The sequence below is a fragment of the Balaenoptera musculus genome, chromosome 7 (assembly GCF_009873245.2).
Source record: "Balaenoptera musculus isolate JJ_BM4_2016_0621 chromosome 7, mBalMus1.pri.v3, whole genome shotgun sequence".
Taxonomy (NCBI): domain Eukaryota; kingdom Metazoa; phylum Chordata; class Mammalia; order Artiodactyla; family Balaenopteridae; genus Balaenoptera; species Balaenoptera musculus.
Window position 1 is genome coordinate 53152327 of NC_045791.1, and position 23254 is coordinate 53175580.

The following is a 23254-nucleotide window of genomic DNA, read 5'->3' on the forward strand; positions in this document are numbered from 1 at the left end:
ATCGTAATTTCTTATGTTTCATTAAAGCTTAAAGAAAAACGATCTGAGCATTCTCAGTACCTTTTCTGATCTTTACCTTCCGGAGGGCCATCTCCATGTAGTCAAATACTGAGCTGAGTATCTGGAGAACTGGGCTCTTGTGTAGGCTGTACACTGAGTATGAATTTGGGTAATTTCTCTTTTCTGAGCTTTAGTTTCCGCATCTCTAAAACGAGGAAGTGTGTTAGTTCTACATTATCATCCCAAGGGTCCATTTTAGCTCTAGTATCATCATTGTAAAACCTATTAACCACCATTTGTTGAGACAAGGCATTCTAGTGTACAGACATCGTGGGAGTATTTGTGGATACCTAAACAGTGGCTTATCCTCTGGGACAAACCGTTTCAGCAGCTACTAAACACTAACAAGCCCTATGGCCCAAATCAGGTAGCATCCTGTGATGTGGTTTACGCCACTAGGACTTGAGATATGTAGAACCAGAACAGTTCTGGTCACCTAAATTATTACTAGGTAGCAATTTCCTTACACTAAATTGTTGCCTCATAACCTTAAAATGCGGAAGCAGAGTACCTAGATATCACACCGTATACATACTGTTTAAAAACATAAAGGAAAAACGATGTTAAACAACTATTTACCGCAAAAATAGAAACAAATAAAATACGGGAAAATTTCTCCGGCAACTCGAACTCAATCCCTATATTTTACCTGTAAAACTAGGGCTCAGGTGTTTGGATCTACTGTCCAGGCCAAGGGAAAAGTTTTTCTAACAGTCTCCAAAACATCGTTAAGGGGGAACAGAAAACTGCCAGAGGTATGTATATTATGCAAATCAACCCCAAAGAAACTCTCCTCGAGCCGGCGGGCATCTCAACAAGAGAATATCCCTTTGCGGCCTCCTCCTCCAATTCAAGCCTCAAAGAGGCTGACGGTGCTGGCCTTGGCTAGGCAACCGTCCGAGCCTTCCCGGCCGTGTTAGCCCCGCCTCTCGAGGAGCTTCCACCACCCCGCGCCTCGAACCTCCTCCTCTCATTGGCCAGCACCAGGCCAGGGGTGGGCGGGGGAAATGCGTCAGAAAGTGTGCTCACTTCCGGCCAGGGAGCGCGCGGGTTGATTCGTCCTTCCTCGGCCGCGGGTGCTCGCAGCTCGGAAATGGCGGGTAAGTTCCCGGGAAAAGTTTACCAAGGGGAGGGGGCGGGCAGGTTTGGGAAAGGACGCCGAGACGGTGGTGACAGTGCCCGCCTGGAACTTTCGGGCTGCAGCCTGGGTTCTAGAAGGCCTGTTTCAGCCTGGAAGCGCGGAACTCTCAGCTCAGCTCCTTGTCCGCCGAGGTTCGTGCCCCCGCCCCCAACGGCTCGGGGTTCTGCACATTCTGCGGGGAACTCGGCCCTTACGAGGGCCGAAGAGGCCAGGAGAAAGCGTCATGATTTGGGCTTGTAAGGTGCCAGGTGCCTGGACGCCTGTTTCTCTTCTCGTTCTCTTTACCTACTGCTGCCTCATCCACTAGTCTGGTTCTGTTCCCGCCAGCTGATTTTAATGCTCAGACTTCTCTTCCAGGTCTCTCTCCGCCTTCCACTACAGTCAACTTCTGAGCTAGCGCATTGCTGTCTTGCCCTGCACTAGGGCTCTCATTTGAATCTTGATTGACTCCGTAATAGTCTCCTTAATCTCTCACACTTTAGTATTACTAAGATCTATTTAGATTTCCTTTGAGAGAGAGACAGTGAAGCATTCTTCCTTAATCTAAACTTCTCTTTTAGGGGGTGTCTATTTTAATTTTCTTGTTTATTCTATTCACCTCTTCTTTATTGAGTCTCTTCAGTTCACAACATTTAATAACTAATAATTGCCATTATTCTGTACGTTTATAAAGATTGTTTTGGGTTGAGTATATGCTTTTTTTATCCAGTTACATATCTTTTGAAGTGATGGACAGTTTCTTTTTCTTTTATCTTGTCCATTGACTTTATAGTAGTCTCAGTACACTTCTATGGATGTGCTGGATACACAGGCTATAGCATGAGCTCTACAGGTGTTTAAGGAAGGGCTCTTCTACCAGATAGAGACTGTAGGATTTGGGGGTACACTGGTACTATAAAAGAGGGGGGACATGTGTATTGCACAGAGTGTAGTGTTATAAGAATTACACCTAAATTCGAATCTCAGTCCCACCGTTTAGTAATCGGGTGCCCTTTAAGCAGTCAAACCTCTTTCTTTTTTTTAATTTTAATTTATTTAATTTATTTATTTTTGGCTTCGTTGGGTCTTCGTTGCTGTGTGTGGGCTTTCTCTAGTTCCTGCTAGCGGGGACTACTCTTCTTTGCGGTGTGCGGGCTTCTCATTATGGTGGCTTCTCGTTGTGGAGTACGGGCTCTAGGCGTACGAGCTTCTGTAGTTGTGGTTCGCGGGCTCTAGAGCGCAGGCTCAGTAGTTGTGGCGCACGGGCTTAGTTGCTCTGCGGCATGTGGTATCTTCCCGGACCAGGGGTTGAACCCGTGTCCCCTGCATTGGCAGGCGGATTCTTAACCACTGCGTCACCAGGGAAGGCCGACCAAACCCCTTTCTAACTGAGCTTTTGAATATGAAATGGGGCTGATAAAGTATTGACTTGTCTTATAGAATTGTGGGGATTAAACTAATGTATGATTTGTTGCTTAGATTATTCATAAATGCCTTGAGGTGGGTTCTATTATCTCATTTTTATAGATGATGTTTGAGATAGGTTCTATTATACCATTTTTATCCATTAGGGTCAGAGAAACCAAGTAATGTGCTCTAGTTCACAGATCTAGTAAGTAAATAGTGAAGCCTGGATTTGAATCCAGCAATTCTGACTCCAAACCATTAATCTATACTGCTTCAAGTGTTCCCCATATTCTGTATATGTGTGTTTTAACCGCTTACTGAAGTTTGCGGCATGTCATTGTACCCCATTTTTCATTTCTGCTCGTGACCTTTTTTCCCTGAATTTTTCCTAATTTTTATGATCATTTTGTCAGGAGATTTATTGTCATCTTTGCTTGAAAGTTTCTCTTCATAATGGTTTTTTCCATTGTTAATTATTATATACATTGATGGGTAGCCACGTTGTACTAAAACCATTTTGTTATTCCAATAGCCTATGACTTCATGCACATGGTTACAAAAATTTTGCTAATACAGTGAAAATTTTCTTTCCTAACCCTGTCCCCGTTCCTTCTCTTTATCCTAGAAGTAACAGTGGTTACTAGTTTCTTGTGTATTCTTCTTGAGATAATCTTTCTATGCATTATTAGTTGTGCTGTATAACAAAGTGAATCAGCTATATGTATACATATATCCCCATATCCCTTCCCTCTTGCACCTCCCTCCTACCCTCCGTATCCCACCCCTCTAAGTGGTCACAATGCACCGAGCTGATCTCCCTGTGCTATGCAGCTGCTTCCCACTAGCTATCTGTTTTACATTTGGTAGTGTATATATGTCAGTGCTACTCTCTCACTTCGTCCCAGCTTACCCTTCCCCCACCGCACATCCTCAAGTCCATTCTCTACGTCTGCGTCTTTATTCCTGCCTTGCCACTAGGTCCATCGGTACCAGTTGTCTAGATTCCGTATATATGTGTTAGCATACGGTATTTGTTTTTCTCTTTCTGACTTACTCTAGGTCCATCCACCTCACTACAAATAACTCAATTTTGTTCCTCTTTATGGCTGAGTAATATTCCATTGTATATATGTGCCACATCTTCTTTATCCATTCATCTGTCGATGGACATTTAAGTTGCTTCCATGTCCTGGCTATTGTAATTAGTGCTGCAATGAACATTGTGGTACATGTCTCTTTTTGAATTATGGTTTTCTCAGGGTATATGCCCAGTAGTGGGATTGCTGGGTCATATGGTAGTTCTATTTTTAGTTTTTTAAGGAACCTCCATACTGTTCTCCATAGCGGCTGTATCAGTTTACATTCCCACCAACAGTGCAAGAGGGTTCCCTTTTCCCGACACCCTCTCCAGCATTTATTGTTTGTAGATTTTTTGATGATGGCCATTCTGACTGGTGTGAGGTGATACCTCATTGTGGTTTTGATTTGCATTTCTCTAATGATTAGTGATGTTGAGCAACCTTTTACATGTTTGTTGGCAACCTGTATATCTTCTTTGGAGAAATGTCTATTTAGGTCTTCTGCCCATTTTTGGATTCGGTTGTTTGTTTTTTTGATATTAAGATTCATGAGCTGCTTGTATATTTGGGAGATTAATCCTTTCTCAGTTGCTTCATTTGCAAATATTTTCTCCCACTCTGAGGGTTGTCTTTTTGTCTTGTTTATGGTTTCCTTTTCTGTGCAAAAGCTTTTAAGTTTCATTAGGTCCCATTTGTTAATTTTTGTTTTTATTTCCATTTTTCTAGGAGGTGGGTCAAAAAGGATCTTGCTGTGATTTATGTCATAGAGTGTTCTGCCTATGTTTTCCTCTAAGAGTTTTATAGTGTCTGGCCTTACACTTAGGTCTTTAATCCATTTTGAGTTTATTTTTGTGTATGGTGTTAGGAAATGTTCTAATTTCATTCTTTTACATGTAGCTGTCCAGTTTTCCCAGCACCACTTATTGAAGAGGCTGTCTTCTCCATTGTATATTTTTGCCTCCTTTATCAAAGATGAGGTGACCATATGTGCGTGGGTTTATCTCTGGGCTTTCTTTACTGTTCCATTGATCTATATTTCTGTTTTTTGTGCCAGTACCATACTGTCTTGATTACTGTAGCTTTGTAGTATAGTCTGAAGTCAGGGAGCCTGATTCCTCCAGCTCCGTTTTTCTTTCTCACGATTGCTTTGGCTATTCGGGGTCTTTCGTGTTTCCATACAAATTGTGAAATTTTTTGTTCTAATTCTGTGAAAAATGCTGTTGGTAGTTTGATAGGGATTGCATTGAATCTGTAGATTGCTTTGGGTAGTATAGTCATTTTCACAATGTTGATTCTTCCAATCCAAGAACATGGTATATCTCTCCATCTGTTTGTATCGTCTTTAATTTCTTTCATCAGTGTCTTACAGTTTTCTGCATACACGTCTTTTGTCTCCTTGGGTAGATTTATTCCTAGGTATTTTATTCTTTTTGTTGCAGTGGTAAATGGGAGTATTTCCTTAATTTCTCTTTCAGATTTTTCATCATTAGTGTATAGGAATGCAAGAGATTTCTGTGCATTAATTTTGTATCCAGCTGTTTTATCAGATTCATTGATTAGCTCTAGTAGTTTCCTGGTAGCATCTTTAAGATCTCTATGTATAGTATCGTATCATCTGCAAACAGTGACAATTTTACTTCTTCTTTTCTGCTTTGGATTCCTTTTATTTCTTTTTCTTCTCTGATTGCCATGGCTAAAACTTCCAAAACTATGTTGAATAATAGTGGTGAGAATGGGCAACCTTGTGTTGTTCCTTATCTTAGAGGAAATGGTTTCAGTTTTTCACCATTGAGAACGATGTTGGCTATGGGTTTGTCATATATGGCCTTTATTATGTTGAGGTAGGTTCCCTCTATGCCTGTTTTCTGTTGTTGGTATTTTTTTTTTAAATTTTTATTTATTTATTTATTTATGGCTGCGTTGGGTCTTCGTTTCTGCGCGAGGGCTTTCTCCTGTTGCGGCAAGCGGGGGCCACTCTTCATTGCGGTGCGCGGGCCTCTCACCATCGCGGCCTCTCTTGTTGTGGAGCACAGGCTCCAGACGCGCAGGCTCAGTAATTGTGGCTCACGGGCCTAGTTGCTCGGCGGCGTGTGGGATCTTCCCAGACCAGGGCTCGAACCCTTGTCCCCCGCATTGGCAGGCAGACTCTCAACCACTGTGCCACCAGGGAAGCCCCATTGTTGGTTTTTTTAATAGTTGATCTGGAAGTACTCTGGGTGGAATTTTTTCAGTTTTAGAAATAAAATGCTATCTTGTAATTATCAAAGGACATTCTCACCTTGATTCTTAGTGGAGCAGTAGCATCCTTTTTATATTTCTTTTAAAAAGGCTACTTAGGTATAAATCCTAGCAGGTAATTTATATTAATATTAAATATTCAGAAATGTCAGTAGTCTGTCATTTTAGTTATCAGTTTTAGTCATTTATGTAAAGCAGGTCTAGTTCACAAGCCTCTATCTCAAAAGTGATTTTTTTTTGTTTTATTTATTTATTTTTATTTATTTATTTATTTATTTTATTAATTTATTTTTGGCTGTGTTGGGTCTTCGTTGCTATGCGTGGGCTTTCTGTAGTTGTGGCGAGTGGGGGCTACTCTTTGTTGAGGTGCACAGGCTTCTCATTGCGGTGGCTTCTCTTGTTGCGGAGCACAGGCTCTAGGCACACAGGCTTCAGTAGCTGTGGCACGTGGGTTCAGTAGTTGTGGCTTGTGGGCTCTAGAGCACAGGCTCAGTAGTTGTGGCACACGGGCTTAGTTGCTCCGCGGCATGTGGGATCTTCCTGGAGCAGGGCTTGAACCCATGTCCCCTGCATTGGCAGGCAGATTCTTAACCACTGCACCACCAGGGAAGCCCTTTTTTCTGTTTTATAATGAGACAGTCATACTCAGTACATTTAAGTAGGAGTATATGGAGATCTATGATCTATTAGCATGTTATAAGTCTTACCTTTATTCCAGTTCTAATAAGAACCCTATTTGTAGTTTTGACTAATTAAACCACTTCCACCTAGACTTTTTAAAAACCTTTTTTCTTAGGATTTGGTGCTATGGAGAAATTTTTGGTTGAATACAAGAGTGCAGTTGAGAAGAAACTGGCAGAGTACAAATGTAACACCAACACAGCAATTGAACTAAAATTAGGTATGTATGCCTTTTCTAAGTAGTATTACGTGTGTATTGTGTATGTATATATAATGTTTCTTTTTAAATTTGAAGTAGAATTTTATGTAAGAGCAGTTTATTGCAGTCATTTGTATAGTTATTGTATTGTTTTTGCAATTTAATGTTTAGTTTTCTACACTTATTGAACGCATTCAGAGTTTATTAATTCTTGGTTTATGTCATGGTGTGGGTAGATGTTTGAGAGATGGCAGAGTTTACATATAGAAAGTTCAGTGTGGCAAAAAGTGACAGGTATAAGTGGTCTCAGCCTCTTAAAAATATTTACTTTTACTTATTTGCTTATAAAAATAATAGAAAATAAGTGTTGGGGAGAATGTGGGGAAACTCGCATATGTTCCTGATGGGAACATAAAATGAGGCAATTACTTTGGAAAACAGTTTGGTAGGTTCTTAAAAAGTTAAACATATATATTTGCCATATGACTCAACAATTCAACTCCTAGGTATCTACCCAAGAGAAATGAAAATGTTTGTCCATACAAAAACTTGTACATGAATGTTCACAGCAGCATCATTTGCAATAGCCAAAAGAAATAGCCCAGATATCTATCAGCTGGTTAGAGGTTAAACAAAGTGTGGTATATCCGTGTGATGGAATACTATTTGACAATAAAAAGGAATGAAGGTCTGATACATGCTACAACATGGATGAACCTCAAAAACATTCTAAAGTGAAAGAAACCAGACAGCCCCCCCCGCCCACATACCATATGATTCCATTTGTATGAATGTTCAGAAAAGGCAAATCCATGAGACAGAAAGATTAGTGGTTGCCTGGTTCCAAGGGTGGGAACAGAGAATGACTACACATAAGCATGAGATTTGTTTTGGGGGTGATGGCAGTGTTTTAAAATTAGATTGTGGTAGTGGTTGCAGAATTCTAAATTTACTAAATATCATTGAATTATACACTTAAAGCAATTGAGTTTATGGGATGTAAATTATAACTCAATAAAGCTATTTAAAAAATAATTATAAACTCATGAATTCTGGTTCCATCACTTTCCATTCCTTATGTTTCTCATCTTTAAAATGGAGTTAATATCACTTACTGTATAGTGGTTGTAAAGATTAAATATGAGGTTAAATACAAGTAAAGTGCTTAAACAATTTGATTTAGAAATTCACAATAAATGTTAGCTATTATTATTTAAAACAGTACAAACATAACAGAAATACAAAGAAAGTGACAGATAATGGTGCCCTGACGCCTCACTAAAAAGGTAATACTGGTCTAAGTTTTTTTTTCTTGTACATACATTAATTTTCTAAAACCAGGATCCTGTTGTAAGGCTGTTTTGTTATTTAGCTTAATAGTATCTTGAATATCATTCCTTGTAACTATATAGATCTACCTCATTCTTTTAAATTATGTAATATAGTATGACTGTATAATAACTTAAGTATTCTCTGTTGGGAGATGCCCTTCTCCTCTTTTGCTATTAAAAGTAATTCTCCAGTAAATATCGTTTCATATGTATGTACCCACTTGTGTGAGTGATCTGTAGAGTGTGTGGCTAGAAATTGAAATGCTGGATCAGAGTTTTTCAGCTTCAGCACTATTGACATTTTGGGTTAGATAATTCTTTGTTATTCTGTACTTTGTAGGATGTTTAGCAGCATTCCTTGTCTATTAACTAGATGCCAGTAACATTCTCCTTCAGTTGTGACAATCAGAAATGTCTTCTGACGTTGTCACATCTCCTGAGGGTTGTGTGTAAAATTGTCTCTGTTTAAGAACCACTGTGCTAGGTCAAAGGGTTACAAACATATTCTACTTTAGTAGCCGTTGCTAAATTGCCTTCCAGAAAATTACCTGTGCTTACACCAGAATTTGAGATTGCCTTTTTACCTATACCCTGGTCAGTGTTGCATATTATCATTAAAAAAAACAAAGCGGAACACCCTGCCCCTGTGATGGGTGAAAAATAGCTTCTTGTTTTAATTTGCAATTGTAGTGAAAAACACGTAACTTAAAATTTACTATTTTTTACCATTTTTAAGTACACAGTTCTGTAGTGTTTAGCATTTATACTCACATTGTTGTGCAACTGATCTCCAGAACCTTCTCATCTTGCAAAATTGAAACTCTGTATCCCTATTTTCCCCCTCCTGCTAGCCCCTTGCTAACACCTTTTTACATTCTGTTTCTAGAATTTGACTACTTTAGATACCTCATATAAGTGGAAGCATGCAGTATTTGTATTCTTGTGACTGGCTTATTTCACTTAGCATAATATCCTCAAGATTCATCCATGTAGCACGTGGCAGGAATTCCTTCCTTTTAAGGCTGAATAATATTCCATTACATGTATATACCACGTTTTGTTTATCCGTTCATCCGTTGATGGACGCTTGAGTTGCTTCCACCTCTTGGCTATTGCGAATAATGCTGCTGTGAATAGGGGTGTGCAAATATCTCTTCGAGATCCTGCTTCAAATTCTTTTGGATATATACCCAGAGGTGGGATTGCTGGATCATATTGTAATTTTAGTTTTAATTCTTTGAGGAACCTCCATACTGTTTTCCATAGTGGTTGCTGCTCCATTTTACATTTCCACCAACAGTGCAGAAAAATTCCACTTTCTCCACATCCTTGCCAACACATTATTTTCTGAGGATTTTTTTCCCCACTGTTTTTGACCATTTTTTGATTTGATAATTAAAATTGATTTTTAATCCTAAGAGAAGTATATCCTTTATATTCTAAAAGAATCAGCCCTTCTTTGGTCATATGTTGCAAGTACTTTTTTTCCCTGTTTTGACTTTTGGTGAGTTTGTTATGTAGAAGTTAAAATTTTTTATCTAAGGAAATTTCTTTTTCTTTTATGAGTTTCACTGTGTCTTATAAAAAGGTCCTTCCTGCTCTAAGATTATGAAAAGATTTATCTATTGTTTCTTTTAATAATTTGTTGATTTTTTTTCTTTTTTTAAATTGAAACCTTTGAATCTTTATCTTGATTAGGCATAGGGTAGGAATCCAGCTTTATAATTTTCCAGATGGTTTAGTCAATTATCTAGCTGCTGATTTGTTGTCTTCAACAATTAAAATTTCTTTTTTAATCATACTAAAGTATTATATATATTCTTGGGTTTACTTTGGGGCCTTTTTTTTTTCCCTGAGCCATTAGTGTACTGTTAGAATAAATGTTGTGATTAGTATATGGTGTGACTGGGTCCCACTCATTTCTTTAAGAGTTTTCCTAAGTTTTCTCTAATGTCTTCTTCTAGAGGGACATTTTATCGAGTTCCAAAGAGATCTTTGGTTGATTTCTTTAAAATTGAGATCCTATTAAAATTTAAGTTTAATATGGGGAGAATCAACATCTTTACATTGCTGAATCTTCCTTTCTAATAGCAAGAATATCTTTCTATTTATTCAGGTCTTTTTTTATGTCTAGCTGTGGAGTTTTAAATTTTATGTACAGATGATAAACATTTCTTAAGTTTATTCCAAGGTATTTCATCTATTTTACTGCTATTATAAATGGGATCTCCTCGTCCATTATATTTTCTATCTTTATTGTGTATGGGAGAACTATGGAAAATAATTTTTAATATATATCTTTTTCCCACATCAAAATCTAGTTTACATAAATTTTATACATATTTGACAGAACTAAAACTGACTGGGTTATTTGGTCAGTCTAATCCCTTACAGTCAGCAGCAATAATTTGCTTCCCTCAAACCAACCTTTCTTCCTGTCTCCCTCTTTCCCTTCCCCTTCTACTTTCTCTGGAGAAATGTTTATTGAAACCTACCATGTGACAGGCATTGTACTAGACACATGGGATAACTTTAACTCTTGACTGCATACCAATAATTCCACTAAGGTTTATCCCAAGATTCTTCTCCCATAGCAAGCTATTTTCACTTCGTGTGTGAGGGATTGATAGGCACACTTTTCCCACACGGGTCCAGTGCTCTAGGGTTACTGTAGAAAGAGTGAATCTTTTTTTCTATATGTCATTTTAATTATGTTTAGGTATACAATTAGGTGGCATTAACTACCTTCACAGTGTTGTGCAGCCATCACCACTATCTGTTTCCAAAACTTTTTTATCACCCCGAACAGAAACTCTGTATATCTGTTAAGCAGTAATTCCCCATTCACCTTTCCCTCCAGCCCCTGGTAACCTCTAATCTACTTTCTATCTCTATGAATTTACCTATTTTAGATATTTTTTTAAGTGGGATATTTGTCCTTTTGTGTCTGGCTTATTTTACTTAGCATAATATTTTCAACTTACTTAGCAAATGTTTCATGTTGTAACATGTATCAGAACTTCATTCCTGTTAATGGCTGAATAATATTCTGTTGTATACCACACTTTGTTTATTCATTCATCTGTTGATGGACACTTGGGTTGTTTCCACCTTTTGGCAATTGTGAATAATGCTGCCGTGAACATCGAGGTATAGTTGTCTGTTGTCCTTGTTTTCAGTTCTTTTGCCATATAGCTAGGAACAGAATTGCTGGGTCCTATGATATTTCTATGTTTAGCTTTTTGAGGAATTGCCAAATTATATTCCATAGTGGCTGTACCATTTTACATTCCCACCAGCAATGTATGAGTTTCACTTTTTCCACATCCTTGTCAGCACTTCTTATTTTTTTATATATAGCCATCCTAGTAGGTGTGAAATGACATCTTACTGCAGTTTTAGTTTGCATTTCCCTAATAACTGAAGACATTGAGCATATTTTCATGTGCTTATTGGCTGCTTGTGTATCTTCTTTGTAGAAGTATCTGTTCAGATCCTTTGCATATTTTTTAATTGAGTTGTTTGTCTTTAATATATTTTTGTTGTCGTTGTTGTTTTAATATATTTTAGAAACAGATAATCTTACTGGATTCTTCTACTGTTTTGGAGAGTGGTTTCAGTTGATTTTCTTTGTTTTTCTCAAGCATGCAATCGTAGCATCTGAATATTTTAGTAAATTCACTTTCTTTTCTGTATATACCTCTTATTTTTTCAATTTGCATTGGCTAGCATGTTCAGAACAGTGTTAAAAAATGATAGCCGTCATTCCTCTTCCTTAAATTAATGATGATGGTTCGTTATTTCTCCACTAAACGTGATCCTGGCTTATTACATTGGAGAGTATTTTTCAGTTTGCCAAGAGTTTTTATTCAAACAAGCATATTAGAGTTTACTGAGCGCCATTTTGGTTTCCCTGGAAATAATTTTGATTATATTATCTTATATACAATGTAAAACATAACATTTAAATAATTTTATTTTTTAATCTTTAGATTTTGAACCATCCTTGCATTTCAATACCTTGAGATATTTTGTTTTGATGAAGACTATTTTATATTATCTTTAAATATTTTTACATTATTGTTTATAGATGAGCTTGGTCTGTGTTTTTCTCCTCTTTGCTTTCTTTTTAGGGGAGGTGAAGGTCAGCTTTTGTACTCTTTGTAACTATTTCTCATGGCCTTCCCACTTTACCATTCCTACTCTCAACAGTTTTAAAGCATTAGGTATACTTGTTCCTTAAAGGCTTGAAAGAATTCACCTTAATCATTTTGAAGAGGTTGTCCTCTTAGGCCATTTAATGCTTTTTTTGCCTTAATACAATTTAGATTGCATTTTCAGGTTTTGTGGTTTACATGCTACATTTTTTTGTCCTTCCATTTACTTTTAACCTGTCATTCCTTTTAGGCATGTCGTTTATAGAGAACATATTGGATTTGATTTGTAAAATTTTTTTTAATCTAGCCAGTTTATATCCATTACATTTATTGTTTGTTGCTTTTGTCATCTTTTTTCTGTTGCTTCCTTACACTTTCTCATTTCTCTTTTCCTATGTAGTGTGTGTTTTGTTTTCCCTTATCCCTTACTCTCCAGTATACTCTTTTAAATTCTACTAAAAAGCCCTATAACCAATTACAAAAATACAGTGTATTGTTAGTTCTACTGAGATGATCTTTGTTTTAAGTTTACTACCATTCAGCAAATACTTATTTAGGTGTACTATGTGACAGGCACTTATCTCGGCACTAGCGATAGAGCAGTATACAAACAGTCCCTCTTTTCATTGAACTTACATTCTTGTTATGAGAAACAGACATGTTAAATACATGACACATTGTGATATGTGTTATGGAGAAAATAGAGAGTGATCAGGTCTTACAACTAAGGTGACATTTGAGTAGATGCTAAGTAAAGTGAATCTGTGAATCATGTAGATATCTCAAGGATATCTCAAGGAGTGTTCCAGGCTGTCTCTTTTGTCTCCTTCAGACTGGAACAGTTGTCAGTCTTTTCTTGACTTTCCTGACCTTAACACTTTGAAGAGTACAGGCCAGTTATTATGTGGAATGTCCCTCAATTTGGGTTTGGCACATGTTTGCTTACCGTTTATTTCAGATTGTACATCTTTGGTAGGACTATCACAGAAGTGATGTGCAGATCTCATTGCATCCTATTAGTTTTTCATTAAACTTTCAATTCTTTCATTTATTTCCTATTTTATTTAATGAATTATAACCTGTTACTATCATTTATTTTGGTGGTCAATTTGTCCCTGACTTGACCAGTGGGAGGCCAGATCAAGTTGGCTTCTGTGTCTTTTTTACATGTCCTCTTTATTATTTGATTACTTTGTTTTTTAATTACTTTCTGGAACAAGATGTTCTAGGCTCATGTGTTATTTCTGCCATAGCTCTGGAATTTAGTATACTCAGGAAAATATATGTTGGCCAAAGCACTTAAGATTTCAGTTATTTAAAGAACACAGGGTTATGAATAAACTTATAGTCTAGAGTACAACTAGATACAATGGGGAATATGTGGCATCTCTGAAGCTGCTTGAGAGCTAGAACCCATTATATCTGCAATATGAGCAACTGTCAGTGGGTTGTACATATGTTAAATGCCTAAGTATTTAATTAAACTTTAAAAATTGATTAACATGCATTGGTGATTTCTTAATTTTGTTTTTGGCTAATAAGACATATGTGGAATGTATCTTCTTTTATGCTTCTTTGTCCCTCCAAAAATTACAGAAGTGATTCTGAGAACTAGGAAATATAGGAACTATATATATAGGAGTAGAAACAATAGGATGTATATTCAAAAAGAAAATTCATTGCAGGTCCTATGTTGGCAATAAGGTGCCATTTAGTATTCCAGGCCCAGATCTTCCATTTTTCTCCACAGATGTGAGTGACGTAATTTTTCTTGGAAAGAAAATTTTTAGTGCTTATTTTAAATTACTTCAGTTTTTATATTGTCTGTTTCTCTATTGGAATAATGCATATTTTGCAGAAATTTTGAACAGTGCTGAAGAATATAAGAAATTAAAATTAAACCTGTAATTCTGTCACCCAGAATAACTACTTCAGTATTGTAATTTGGGATATTTCTTTCTAGTTTTTAAAATTATATTATATATTCACTTATATTATTTCTCTTTTATAAAATTCAGGTCACAGTGTCATGTTCTGTTCACTTAACTGTAGGTATATTGTGAACATTTTTCTCTGTCACCAAATATCTCAGTAACATGATGTTTAATGATTATATAAACCATTTCACATTTATATAATTTATTTAATCATTCTCCTATTGCTTGATATTTGGTTTGCTTGCTTACTCTCTTGCTTTAGTGACATAACAGCATTTCGTATGTGTTCTCATGTACATATATATGTCAGATTGAGTCAACCTTAAACTCACTATTACCAACTTTGTAACCTTGAGCAAATTATTCTTTTTTGTATTATTCATCTGTAAAATGGAAGTAGTAATGTTACCTACCTTGTATAGCTCTTGCAAGGATTAACTACAATAATGTTTATAAAATCCTTAACAAATTGCCTGGCACACAGTAAATGTTCAAGTGACAACTAATAATATTATTAATAACATATTATTATTTTGTGTGTGACTCCTCCTTAATTGTATATCCAATAACAATGTATTTCACACAAAAACTTGTGCACATATGTTCATAGCAGCATTATTCAAATAGTCCCAAATGTTCGTTCACTGATGAGTGTATAAACAAAATACGGCACCCCCGTACAGTAGAATAATATTCAGCCATGAGAAGGGAATGAGCTACTAGTACATGCTACAACATGGATGAACCTTGAGAACATATTAAGTGAAAGCAGCCAGACACAAAAGCCCTCATATTTTATGATTCTGTTTATTTGATATGCCCAGAGTAGGCAGATTTAGAGATCTGGTTTCATTCCTTTCGTAGTAATTACTACATTTATATAAGTGTTGAGGGTTTCTAAAATGAGAATAGAAAACTCACATTTGTCCCATCTATTAAAAGGACTAACCTCCATTCTTTGTGCCCCTAGCACCAATTGTTGGTTCCTTTTGTCTAAGGCCCAGGAATTTTTACCTTAAAAACCCTCTTTTGAGGAGATTACTTTCATTCTAATCTCCATCAAGTTTAACCCATGGTATTTTCTCAATGTGTAATCCCAGGAATTTATAGGCAACTTTTTAGAAATCTGCCCAGTGTGGTTAAAGTTCGTACGGTAAACAAGTTTTCATATTTCAAGTTTCACGATAAGGACTGATATAAAAACTTCACTTATTGGATAGTAAAAGAATCCTTTATTAACTACATAGCACTGGTTTTAAAGAGTTTCTCTTGGATTCTTATATTTAAAATCTAATCAAATCTGCTCAAGTCAATAAATATTTAAGTATATATTTGCCTTAAGCTATTTGAGTTTTACTTCATTTTAACTAAAAGATTCATCACTTTACTTTTTCTTTTAGTTCCTATCTTCTGTGGACTAAATTCCATGCTAAAATAGTAAAACCTCACTAATTTGGATGACAGGAGTGGGTAATGGAAGAAGGCCAATCCAAATGATAGAAATAGTTATCATAACTAACCTTACGACACTTTTCCTATTCATTACTTGTCTTTTTCTCTATCCATGTCTCTTTACCCATCATTACCAAAGTGCTATATATGTTAGAAGCAGTAGCTTGAAATTAATTTTTAATAATTTCTAGAGACTTCCAGACATTTTAAAGTATTAGAGATGCAATAGTTGGGAACTTTTAGGTTAATGAATCTAGACATATTGGACTACTTTATTTTTTTATTATGAAATATTACAGACATGCAAAAAATATAAGCAACTAATGAATATCTGTGATTCCATCACTCAGCTTTTTCAAATCTTAGCATTTTGCTGTATTTGCCCAGGCCTTTTTTTTTTTTTTTTTTTTTTTTTTTTTAATTTATTTATTTTATTTATGTAATTTTGGCTGTGTTGGGTTGCTGCGCGTGGGCTTTCTCTAGTTGAGGCGAGTGGGGGCTACTCTTCGTTGTGGTGCACAGGCTTCTCATTGCCGTGGCTTCTCTTGTTGTGCAGCACGGACTCTAGGTGCACGGGCTTCAGTAGTTGTGGCTCGCGGGCTCTAGAGCGCAGGCTCAGTAGTTGTGGTGCACGGGCTTAGTTGCTCCGCGGCATGTGGGATCTTCCCGGACGAGGGCTCGAACCCGTGTCCCCTGCATTGGCAGGCAGATTCTTAACCACTGCGCCACCTGCCCAGGCCTTTTTTTTCTTTCAATTTTCATTACGAAAATTTGCAAACACAGAAAAATTGAGAGAATAGGATTATACCTGTATATCCTACACCTAGATTTAACAATTAACATTTTCCATATATGTTTTAATGTGTGTGTATTTTTGCTGAATTATTTGAAAGTAGCTTTCTGAACATCATGCATTTGCTCATAGCACATGTCCTAATATATGAATATGCACATATATAACCACAATACAATTATCACACCTAAGAAAATTAGTGGTAATTCTTTGGTATCATGAAATTTTCTGGTTTCCCTGGTTGTTCTGGAAAGTCTTCAGTGGCTTAAAAAAAAAAAAAAGATTTAAACCAGAATCCACTCAAGAATCAGGCATTGTGTTGGGTGTTTCTTTAATCTCTTTTAATCCAGAACAGTCCCTCCTACCCATGGAACTTTTCCCTCCCTATGCCGTTGATTTATTTGGAAGAGTAAAGTCATTACATAGAATTATTAAACAAATCTGCATTCTGGATTTGTCTATTTCCTTTTGCTGGTATTTAATTTGTTCCCCTACTTCTGTATTGTAAATTGGAGTATATAAAGCTGGATTAGAGCTAGGATAAAATTTTTCAGTAAGAAAACTTCATAGGTGATACTGTATGCATTATGTTGCATTGAATCAAGAGGCACATATTGTTGGTCTGTCCCACAATGAGTGATTCTAAGTTTGAGATCACTTGGAAAGATGGTGGCCACCAGATCTCTACAGTGAAAAAGATTGTCTTTCCTTTTGTAAATCAGTAAGCTGCTAGATGATAACTTTGGCACCCTGTGAATGACCTGCTCTATGAGGACAGCGTTAGAAACTTTTCATCTGCAGTTATCTTTTAATTCTTCAATTGCTTAAGGGGTTTTTTTTTTGGTAGTTTTTCTTCATAAGATAAATTATATTGGGGAAAAGTCCAGTAATATCAGTACTCGTAATAAATGCAAATAAAAATAACAGGATACACATTTCCATCTTAGATTGGTAGAAATTAAAGTTGAGGGTACAGAGTATTCTCAGGGATATGGGAGAAACAAAGGAGTTTAAGTAACTGCTGGTGTGTATTTATGGTATTTTAAAGGGCACTTAAGCAGTATTTGCAAAAATATTTCAGTACTTTTTTCAGCACTTGTACTGCCAGGAATTTACCCTATGTATACTTGTAAAAGTATAGCACGGTTAAGGATGTCATTGCAGCGTTACTTTTAATAGCAAAAAAGAAAAGGAAAAAAACTAGGAACAACATAAACATCATCATCTTGCAGTCATAAAGAATGATGTGATGCTATGAGCTTCCTCAAACTCAGATTATTCTTGTTCTCAGAATGTTTCCTGTAGCACTTTGTTTTTGTTTCCTTTGTACTGTAGCTTTTCTCATCTCAAAGTGCTTTTGTGGTTTTGTTTTCTTCTACTCTTTGCATTGTATATAAACATACCAGAAAAGTAAAAATTAAATCAGATGCCTCTGTCATGCCTAGTTTTCTAATTCTTAGAATCAGTACGGTTTTGACGCTGAAGCACTCAAAGTAATATTCTGATTGTCATTGTTTTTCTCATGAGAATCCAGTGTAAATCACATAATGGAAAAGTGACATTTTAAGTAAGAAAAATGTTGACTGTATCCTAGTTATACTGAAATTCTCAAACTGGAAATACCTGTCATCTTTAATATTGTTAATATCTCTATATTTTTTATTCTTTTAAACAGTTCGTTTTCCTGAAGATCTTGAGAATGACATTAGAACTTTCTTTCCTGAATATACCCATCAACTCTTTGGGGATGAGTAAGTAACTTAGTAAGATATTTGTCAAATTAGTATGGCAAAAACATTTTTTTTTTTAATTTAGAAATGAGAATTTATTTTCTTTACTGTTATTTTTCATGTAATTTATTTTAAAATATATATTAGAATGGCATTTTTTACATTGAGACACCAATCTACTATATAATACCTATCATTTAGTGCTATAGGTACATTATCTCATTTAATTCTCATAATCTTAGCAATGGTATTATCATTTGTAACATTAACATTGGTGGGATTGGATAGTTGCCTAAGGCATATGAATGGCTGAAGTTCAGATTTAGTCAGTCTGACTGCAGAGCCCGTATTCATAACTACTCCTTTTTTCCTACCATTTTGCTATACTTCTTTTATTTATTTATTTTATTTATTTTTATTTTTTAATTTTATTTATTTATTTTTGGCTGTGTTGGGTCTTCATTTCTGTGCGAGGGCTTTCTCTACTTGCGGCAAGCGGGGGCCACTCTTCATCGCGGTGCGCGGGCCTCTCACTATCGCAGCCTCTCTTTGTTGCGGAGCACAGGCTCCAGACGCGCAGGCTCAGTAGTTGTGGCTCACGGGCCCAGTTGCTCTGTGGCACGTGGGATCCTCCCAGACCAGGGCTCGAACCCGTGTCCCCTGCATTGGCAGGCAGATTCTCAACCACTGTGCCACCAGGGAAGCCCTATACTTCTTTTAGAAAACACTCCCCTAAATCTGGAAAGCTCAGGTTTATTCTGTGACAAGTAAATAAGCAATTAAGAGAAATTTATTTTCAGAAGCAACTTTAAAGATACGTCCTGGGCTATTCAGCACAATTCTTTAATTTCCTATACCTTCATTACATTATTAGAATAGTCCGTCACGTTTTGTTTTTTTAACTTTTGATTTTGAAGAAAATTTCAAATCTACAGTAAGTTGCAAGAATAATATTCTGTATATCCTTTATCTACAGTCATCAGTTGTTAACATTTAGCTATATTTGCTTTAATCATTCTCTTATATAAATATATTGATAGGTTGTTGTTGAACCATTTGAGAGTAGGTTGCAGATATATCTTCTCTTACTCCTAAATTCTTTAGTATGTATTTCCTAAAAACAAGGACAGTAACCAGAGTAGAATTATCAAAACTCAGGAAATTTAACATTGATACAGTACTGTTTTCTAAAATATCATCCACATTTCAAACTTTGCCAGTTGATTCCTAGTAATTCTTTTATAACAATTTTCCCCATCCTGGATCCAATCTAGAATCACGTATTGCATTTAGTTGTCATCTCTCTTTAGTCCCTTTAGTCTGAAACAGTTCCTCAGACTTTGTTTTCCATGGCATTGACATTTTTGTAGAGAATAGGCTAGTTTTATAAACCATTTTGGACTCGTTTGATTGTTTCTTCATGATTAAATTCTGATAATGCATATTTCTGTAGTACCACAACAGAAGTTGTATTATGTCCTTCTCAGTGTGTCATATCAGAAAGTCCATGATGTCAGTTTGTCCCATTGTTGGTTAAGCTAACTTGGGTCATTAAGTTTAGAGGTATCTGCCAGGTTTCCCCACTAAAAGGTTAATGGGCTTTTCTTTGTTATTTATATGTAATCTGTGGGGAGATAGTCTGAGAGTGACAATATCCTGTTTCCCATCAAACTTTCGCTCAGTAGTTTTAAAACTGTTAATGATTCCTGTCAGTATTTTACTATGATTGTAAAATGGTGATTTTCTAACTCTACCACACCTTCAGCAGTTATTAGTTTGCATTCTACTATAAAAAACAGCTTCTCTTCTTCCCCTTATGTATTATTTATATCAGAATAGACTCAGGGATTCTTTTTTTTAACTTAATGGATTATAATCTTTTACTGTTATTAATTTGATGCTCAAATTATCCCAGATTCAACAAGTGGCTCTTCTTTCAAACTGGCTTTTGAGTCCTTTTGATATATCGTCATCATTTTGAGGACATGTTACCTTGTGATACAATAAGGTGTCCCACATTCACCTTGTACTTCCTCTGCTAGTTCTGGAGTCGGGCATATTCTCAAGGAACCATGGTTTTTTTAGTAGGAAAGGGTGTTTAGACATAGTTGACATTTAAAATATTCCCTCTTATTGCTATTTTCTCTATGCATTATTTCAACATTTTGGATATATTTATTTAATGTGTTTTTAACTTGACAAGTGTCTCTTCATGGAACAAGTTTCTTGAGAATTTCTTATTAATACATCAGATTAGGCATTTTATGTGCTTTTAAGTATTAATAACTGAATTTTATTATATATTGATTTGTGCCAAAATTTGAGCCTTTCATATTTTAAACAGGTTTTATTACACCATAAAAATAAGAATGCTTTCTCTTTGTAGCTCTGTCTTTAAGGAGCTTTTTATTTTATTCTCTTCCTCTTACTGCTATTTAAAATCTCTTCCTATGGTAATATCTTAGTAGGATCTAGTTTCACAGGTACCGCTTCTTAATGGCATTTTGCACACTCACTTTGCATGTCATTAAAAGTGGTGTGCTTGCATACCCCTCCTCTAAGGTAGGCAGATGACAATCACATAATCGTGATAACTCTGTATCTTGGGACCCATGACACTGACCTTGATCCTAGTGTCATTGCCACTCCTTTCTACTACATATAATTTTCAGAGTCCTAGAATGGACACTGCTCATATTTTGTTTTGGTAGCCTAGACAGAAATCTGGAAATGACACTGCTGCTTTTAAGCACTCTTTCAGTATTCACCTTAAAAAAAAAAAACCTCTATCATACAATTCAGCTTCTTAAAGTGTAAAGTTCCATGGGTTTTAACATATTGAGAGTTGCGCAATCATCACCACTGCCAATTTTGGAACATTTTCATCACTCTCACCAGAATTCCCATTGTGACCAATTAGCAGTTGTTCCCTCTTTCTCCTACCCTCCCTAGCCCTGGATAGTCACTAATCTACTTACTTTCCCCTACCCTCCCTAGCCCTGGGTAGTCACTAATCTACTTTCTGTCTATATAGATTTACCTATTCTGGATTTGTTTTTTGGCCCAGTGTGCAGGATCTCTGCCTACCAGGGATCAAACCCATGCCCTCTGCATTGGGAGCGTGGATTCTTAATCACTGGACCACCAGGGAAGTCCTAGAAGACTTTTTTTAAGCTGAAAAAGGGAATAGCAAGGCGTAGATGGGTAGCGGGGAGCAAGGTTGGAAAAAAATAGCAGCAGCTCCAGATCTGCTTTCTGAGTTCATAAGTGGGGTGTGATCAGACAGGTACTATCACTCACCACTTTCAGCAGCTCTGGATGTTGGTGATGGATGCAAGTGGTAAGTTGGAAGCACTGGGCTAAGGCTACGTCTTAGCTGCTTGCCTAGCCAGGAATCAGTTTAACATTACTTGTCTCTGATTTGAAATGCCTCCTAGTAGTATCAACAGTAAGAGCAGCAACAGTAGCTGTAGTATACTTGTACAACGTGCCAGTCAATATTATACACAGTTTACATGTATTAACTTGTTCATTTAACCCATAAAACATCCTTGAGGTAGGTGTTATTATTCTCTCATTTTATAAATGAAGAAAGCGGAGGCACAGTTTCATTACAGGATGCTTTGTTTGTGTGTTTGTTTTTAATAAGTATAGTTTAAAATCTTGAAACTACCCATGAAGTTAAACTTGTTTATATGTAGGGTTAATACTTTGTCATGACTTTGTAAAGATTCATTTTCGGGTCTTAGATTACTGCTGTTTTTCCCCTTTTAGTGAAACTGCTTTTGGTTACAAGGGTCTGAAGATCTTGTTATATTATATTGCTGGTAGCCTGTCAACAATGTTCCGTGTTGAATATGCATCTAAAGTTGATGAGAACTTTGACTGTGTAGAGGTAAGAACAGAAATAAATTTATTTTTAACTGTTTTCCAATTGAGTATAAAACAGTTTATAAGATGTAAAGGTTTGAGGGAAGGGAGAATCTGTTATATAGCAGCTTTAAAACCACATATTTAATATTTAGTTATGGAAATGATTGTCTGCCTGTCATTCCAGTTAACCCTGTGATCATGGTCCTTAGCCTGATCTGTTTCCTGAGTGGACCTTTTCCATAAAAACCTTCACTTGATCAGAGTTGCATTTTATTTACCAACTTTCGTTTTTTTATTTTGGACATTAAAAGTACTTATTTTCCCAAAAGTTAAATAAGATGGAGGGAACTAGCTAAATTTTCTGCATTTACTTCATGTACAATTTTCTTATTAAAATTTCTCTTGCTATATTTCTAATCCCAAATTTCCTAATATATATTCCGTTATGAACATGGATAATTAAGCTGATTACATTATAAAACTATTTGAAGCAAATGAACCAAAAGAGGGTAAAGGCAGAGAATATGAAGCGTATGCATCTGTGGCAGGCTGAATTATGGCTCCACCAAAGGCAGCATGACCACAGAGGCCAAGTAATGTGGCCACAAGCCAGAGAACGCTAGTAGCCACCAGGAATTGGAAGAGGCAAGGAACAGATTCTCCTTCAGAGCCTCTGGAGGGAGTGTGGCCCTGATGACACCCTGATTTCAGCTCAGTGATATTGATTTTAGATTTTGCCTCTAGACTGTGAGAGAATATGTTTCTGTTGTTTTAAGCCTCCATGTTTGTGATAATTTAATACAGCAGCCACAGGAAACTAATACAGATTTTTGTACCAGGAAGTGGGATACTATTGTAACAACTAAAACTGTAGAAATGTTTTTAGAAATGTGTAATAGGTAGAAACTGGAAGAATTTTGAGACACATGATAGAAAAAGCAAATTGCCTTGAACAAACTGTTGGCAGAAATATGGATGTTAAAGGCACCGCTGGTGAGGACTCAGAGCAAAGTTAGGAACATGGGAGAGAAAACTTTTTTATCATCTTAGAGAATACATACTATATCGTTATAAAAGAGAATGTTGATAGAAATAGGAATGCCTTCTAGTACTAGTAACAGTCCAGTAAAAGGTGCCTCTGGTGAGGGCCCAGAAGGAAATGAGGAACATGTTATTGGCAACTGGGGGAAAGGAGAT

At 36.3% G+C, this 23254-nt stretch overlaps 1 protein-coding gene across 2 annotated transcripts in view; it reads left to right on the forward strand.

Moving 5' to 3' along the window:
• The first annotated feature begins 1071 nt into the window (after positions 1–1071).
• HAT1 (histone acetyltransferase 1) overlaps positions 1072–23254 on the forward strand; it is a 48376-nt gene continuing 26193 nt past the window's right edge. The window contains exons 1-4 of one of the 2 annotated variants that reach the window (XM_036858965.1): positions 1072–1160; positions 6701–6805; positions 18130–18205; positions 21959–22079. In XM_036858965.1, the coding sequence (XP_036714860.1) occupies positions 1154–1160; positions 6701–6805; positions 18130–18205; positions 21959–22079 (309 nt within the window). In that variant the 5' untranslated portion in view covers positions 1072–1153. Of the gene's footprint in view, positions 1161–1194; positions 1333–6700; positions 6806–18129; positions 18206–21958; positions 22080–23254 lie in introns of those variants that run through there. The other variant, XM_036858966.1, reaches the window with a different exon arrangement.